Source organism: Amblyomma maculatum, chromosome 6 (assembly GCF_055883805.1).
Source record: "Amblyomma maculatum isolate TAMU_Amacu chromosome 6, ASM5588380v1, whole genome shotgun sequence".
In the NCBI taxonomy this organism is placed as follows: Eukaryota; Metazoa; Arthropoda; class Arachnida; order Ixodida; family Ixodidae; genus Amblyomma; species Amblyomma maculatum.
The window spans coordinates 36,401,818-36,407,817 of record NC_139349.1 but is presented as its reverse complement, the minus strand read 5'-3'; the positions used below and the strand labels follow the sequence as shown (position 1 = coordinate 36,407,817).

Here is a 6,000-nt window from a genome sequence, read left to right as displayed (position 1 = left end):
CGAAGACGAGGCCCAGCTGCGGCCGAGCGGGAGCGAGTACGGAGAGCGCAGCGGGCGTACCACGTCCATTGAGCAGAGGAGCAGTGAACGTGCGACTCGGTTCATAGGTGTGCTGTGCCTCCGGGAGTCTCGCAGCGAGGACAGCGACTATGGACACTGGGCCGCGGGCCGCGACCATCGCCGTCGTGGCGGCCGTGCTCCTCTCCACTCTCACGGCAGCCGAATACTCATCTAGAGATCGGTGAGTGACTGGCCCAGACAAATTTTAAGCTAACATACGCCATGTTTGTTTCTCCGCATGCTTCTGCCCCTTGATAGTGAAATGCGTAGATCTTCCTTTTTGCGTTTTTTGCTTTTAGGGAAACAAAAAGAAAGGCAAATGCTAGCTCAAGACTGCAATAGTTTTCAAGTATTTTAGGGGGCATTAAATAAGTGTAATGAGCAGTGTGAAGACGTGTAAAGTAATGGCTGAGTTAAAGAATGAAAGAGACAGCGTTTCAGCCTCTATAAACAGTCACGCCGAGAACGAGACTTTACCGACTATGAACTCAGAGGACGAATATTCCTTTTGCCTGAGTCAGGGTAAGGGTCAGGTCCCCTCCAATCATTTCCGGGATTCCACTGTTGAAAAGGCCCCTTTGAGCCTGTAAACTCACGGTTAATATAAAAAATAAAATATACTTTTTCCCGTACCCTTGCAGCCTGGTGCAAGGCATGAAAAAATATGGACGCATGCCATCACTGTGCCTACATGACGCCGTCCCTTTTGCTGTGCCTTTTTTTTTTTTAATTTGCAATGAGGCGTTTTATTCAAGCATCGTACTAATAGAAAAGTGCAACTGCCCAAAAATATGCTTCTTTTCTTATAATAATGCTGTTCTTAGTTATAAAAATCCAATAAGGGGGCAGATCCAGTCATTTTTCTGGTAACAAAATGGTCGAAAAATTGCCACTACTCTAGCAAGTCACCACGAGCATTCATGTTTTCTCCTCATTTTTTTTCTTCTTGAGAGAAGCTCTAGTTTCTGGTTTGCTGTCCATATTTGGTACCTTTCAGAGCCAATTTGCAGATTATTATAAAACTTCGTACAGCCCCCTCCCCCCCCCCCCCCCCCCCCCCACACACACACTTCTCAGGCATGAATCGCACTTGAGATCACGAGAGCCACTTCTGTACCCCTTCACTACGGCACATGTTTTTTCTTTTGCACTCTCATCTTCTTCTCCTCTAATACGGCACGGCTATTACTACTTGGCTATTTGTCATTGCAGGTATCAACAGCGTTATGCGTTTGGTTTCCATCAGTTTGCGGTCATAAGCGCCATAACGTAGAAAATATTACGCAATTATTCCATCGTTATCTCACCACCGTATTATGCCCATGATAACCCAGAATTTTCATCTTCTTCCTCAGTGTACGCAGAGCTGCGCACGCCGCGTCCGTGCTTACAAGTAAAAGCGTGGCGTGCGTTGTGGAGTGACTTTCGTCACTGCTTGAGCTATCTGAATGATCACCGATATGTGCGCTTTAATTCGAAATCATTTCTTTGCTGATGGGTAGCGTGGACAGAGTCTGTCGTCAGAGCCTGTCAGAAGAGAGTGCCGCACGAACTGACACTAAATAAATAAATCATGCCACCCCCGGTATCGAACGACTATCCGAGCACAGAGGGAGGAGCCCCATAGGGGGCTGCAGACGATAGGCCAGGCTAATGTTCTTCAGGAAGTAAGCCAGGAGTTTGAAGGCCCACAGCAGAGACAGTCTCGGGAAGAGAAAGTCCGCCTCGGTGTCGGCTGGGATCGCCGTAGCCGATCACGCCTCACGTAAAACTGGAGCACACTCTCACGCTGTACAGTAAACCTCAATCGTCGTCTTCATGAAGCTCCATTTGCGCGCTCCCTTATTTAACTATAAGTAAATGCACCACTCCATGCACATAAGAAATATGACCGAGTGCGGCCGAGATGCTCTAATACAGTTTCGGGTGAATCCACCAGGCGGCACGACAGAACACGGAATGCTTTCGCATTACTTCACGCAAGCAGAATTAAGTGCAGCTCTGGTGTATTATTTTGTTTTTACTTGATAATGTGACTGATACCGATGAACAGGACTCAGATATGGACAGGAAGCGATAAACACCCCTCTACGGCCGATATTCAACCAATGGAGTCATACACTGCATGGGGCCGCGGTCATCATTCTTGCACCTACTGCTGAATTGACATGGAGAGCTGCAGGTTGGCAGGTTCAGGGTGGTTTATTGCCACTTCATGAAATTATACGGTGGCTAGCTAGAGTTGACGGATCTTTTTTTAAGCGAGAATTGCAGCATCGTTCTTTTTTAGTAGTTATGATGTATCATTGCAACAAATATACAACAAACATTTGTAAAAGCGAGATGAGGGTTTCCGCAAGTTAATTGGTGCAGGCAACGCCAGAGGTTTACAAAGGCTAAAGCATATAGATGGTGTCTTCGAATTCGTTTTTTTCTTTTTTCTTTTTTGCACGAGGCGTTTATGGTCTTTTAGTGCCTTATTCACTTCGCGGCAACTAAATACTAATGAGATTCGACGATACTAAGACATTCAGGGAATTCTGGCTCCAAGACTTTTTCCTGAAGCAACAGTACTTGACGGATACGTTATCAAAATGGTCCATTTTGGGGGAATACTTTCTTTGGCAGTAGTACAGAGCTTTCGATTAACTATACAGCCCGCCTGCATGTAATCCACAACACTTATGAAGTTTGTTACCTAATCTCTAATCTGCCTAGTTTCTTTGCATTCTAGACCGAGGGTTGTGCTGGACGATGGCAACATGGTATTCCAAGTTCCCAGGAGTAAGAATATAAGCTTCCGCACTGCAACAGGACGCGGAGGCATTTTTCTCAATGGACGCGATGTTGCTGAGGTCCTCGCAAAAGTAAGTGCTACAGGACCAGAAGTCACATAGCATATTATGTTAAATTTTTGTACTACGGCCTGACGGTATCCGATATACAATCTATGATTCGTACACGAGCCTCAATATGTGTGACTGCCAGTCTTGCGCCTAAAGGTCTTCCCTTTTTCTTCTCGAATTTCAGGTTTCAGAGGCAGCGCGGACGCTGGAACCTATTACAAATAACAATCAGGTGCTGATGCGTTCTTTCCTCCTCCTAGTTGTGTTGATGAGTTTTTAGTGGCGTATCCTTGCTCCCTGACCAAGCATCAATAAGAATTTTTTTTTTTTTTTTCACTTTCATTTCACAGCTTCAAGCACTTGGAGAAACAGTCGAGGCTGTATCGACGCTTCGCACTGAAATGAACGAACTTAACGACAAATGCCGCTCGCTGCAGAGTAAGGTACGAGACTCATTTATAATAGGTGAATTTTGCTTAATTAATTTGAATGTTTTTTAATTAGTGCAATATGAAAAATTCCTGTTCTTTCCTTGCTTCGAACGCTGTTCACTTCATGCATATAATGCCATAAAAAGCCTCTAATTAGGCTCCACTGGTTAGGGTTGTTCTCAATTCTGGCATTCATGGTGGCATAGGTTGCATGAGAGGGTAAAGACACAGCTTCTACCGTCCCTGTTACCTCACATTCCATATGACACTCAGAGTAATGCAGGATGCACTACGTCCACCCCTGTGGGGCAGGGTGGCACTGGTGAACGCTCCCAGCCATAGACTACACGTAGCATAAATAAAAATCAAAATATAAGATTCGTCGTCTGTCATTGTAGTTCAATGGTCAGAACACCGTATACGTGAAATTCGGAGGTCGCCAGTTCCTTTCCCACAAGTGGTATGCAATCAGTTTTTTTTCTACTACTTTCTAAATACTTACCTTATAACAAAATACTAAGCATAATTTGCAATCAGCCCTACCAATAAAATCAATAAGAACTTGACCTGTTCTTTCATTGGATTCATTCCCTATCGACTTACATCGGATTCGCTCTCTGTCGGCTTCGTTCCTGCGTTGGTGTAATAATTTACGACAACAATATTTCAGCCCACGTGACAACGAAGATGTTGCGCGTGAGCCTGAAGTTCTGAACTCCTTCGAAATCATTTGAACAGTGTGAGTGTTTAGCACTTGATAGCTTTTCTAGTAAGTTTCTTAATTTTCTAGCAGTCTCCCAAACATGCCTGAATTTTCTCCTTGTAAATTTTTTTCCTGTCCAGAACTGAAGCAATCACCGGATTTTGTAGGAAATAAAACATTTTGTTTTATTCTTTATCGGAAGAGGGGTCGGAGGAGGGGATGGAGCGGAGTAGAAAGCCAAACCATAAACAATGATTACGTGTACCTTGACTCACGGCATTAAACAGGTAGCCAAGGAGAAATCATACGCTAACATTTCTTGCATGTTTTACTGGTTTTGAGAACTGCGAACGCATGACATTCTCTTTATCCCTACCGTGCAGGTTCGACGAATAGAGGCCAATGTGACCCGAAACTTGCGAGGTCCTGTAAGTAGACTACCCCTGTATGCAAGCTATCTTCCGTTAGAACAACGACTGCCTCATTATTCATTCTTGTCCTGTGTTTTTCTTTTGTTCTAGCTCAACCGTGTTGTGTCGGCGTTGCGAAGACTTCGTGCAGTAAGCTCTTTCTTCTGAGATTCCTTCTGTAATTTTTTACACGCTTTGTTGAACGTGCCAAGCGATGGCTGAACTTTGCGTGCATGCTGTGTATTGGACCACTAGTAAAGATGAAGGCGATTGGGTGGTGGTTACAGCGATCGTACGTAGGCTCTAAACGCCTACCAGACATAGTTATGTTGCTATGTTGCTGATAGCGTCTGATGTGCAAGATAGGCAGCGACTCATCATAAGCGTAGTCCTTGGTTTCTTGCGGAACACTTCCACGCGATAGCGTTAAAGGCCCCGTTCGCCGAAAATCCGGCATTGGCGTTGTGAGCTGACAGACGGTTGCTGGTAGCTGATATGGCCGCCCACTGACTGGGCGTAGGGTTCTCTGATGTTACGTTTAGTAGGAAGTGGGAATTTGGTCCTCCCCTTCCATATGGGAGGGTGATATCAAAATCAGCCTACCAGGACCACTGAATTCTCATTACCCCTAGGCCACGCAGGCACGTTTATACCACATATGAAGCGGGGCACATTATGTGGCCCTTTTTTCATTTTTGAACCCCATGAAACACGGTAACTCAAACCACCTTTGTAGGCTGAAGTGTTCTAAACTATTTTGCCCTCGAAGGAGCGCAGCGGGGTTTGCGGAGCCCCTTCCAAGCGCACACCCCTGTGAGAGCCGGGCGCCAAGCCGGGGGACGCTTGTACCCATTTTTACCGGTGGGCTGGTAGCCTATGCTATCACACCATACACTTAAGGTCGAAGCTTAAGCATTCCCGATAAGCTTTTTTGAAGTTTGAGCTTGAAGTTTTTCACCTTCAAGTGAGCTAGAGGTCAAACAACAGTAAAGCCATGGTGTGTTACTATGGTGCAACACCAAGGTGGTATACAAGGCCAAGGTCAGATCAAGGTTAGTTCAAAGGTCGCAGCCAGGCGAATGAAGTTTTCTTTTACACGATAAGTTTAACCAAAGCTAAACCACGGCCATTTTTTTTTTCACGCTTTTCAGCGAACACACACCAGTGCTAAAAAACATGCACGGCGTAGTAGATTAGAATGATGCAATTTTAGTGTGTGCATCACAAGCTACGCACTTCCTCGCCGCCTGCGTTGACTTCGGTAGTCGCCGACGCGGCTACCATGGCAGCAGGCCACTGCTGCACCGTGAGTGGTCGTGCGTAGTGCAGAGCCGTCCCGGAAGGAGTCGCAGTTATTTCGTCCCACATGATACAAGTTTGTTACCAGTGCTTAGAAGCTCATGCAATACGCATCGCGGCCATGCTTAGGCGGTGCTTCCGCAATAGTGACGTCTCATTCTCCAAAATTCGGGCTTGAGCACTACATGGTACTACACGGCACTACGAGAACAGTAGTACGTGCTTAATAACTGTGGACTGCAACAATACAC

The 6,000-nt window shown here is 45.7% G+C and overlaps 1 protein-coding gene across 1 annotated transcript in view; it reads left to right on the top strand.

Annotated features, from left to right (window-relative positions):
* LOC146185518 (cubilin-like) overlaps window positions 1-6,000 on the top strand; it is a 124,027-nt gene continuing 118,027 nt past the window's right edge. Inside the window, exons 1-6 of the mRNA XM_084606475.1 lie at window positions 1-241; window positions 2,795-2,927; window positions 3,091-3,138; window positions 3,257-3,349; window positions 4,424-4,468; window positions 4,562-4,600. Coding sequence (XP_084462601.1) covers window positions 150-241; window positions 2,795-2,927; window positions 3,091-3,138; window positions 3,257-3,349; window positions 4,424-4,468; window positions 4,562-4,600 — 450 coding nt within the window. The 5' untranslated portion in view covers window positions 1-149. The remainder of the gene's footprint in view (window positions 242-2,794; window positions 2,928-3,090; window positions 3,139-3,256; window positions 3,350-4,423; window positions 4,469-4,561; window positions 4,601-6,000) is intronic.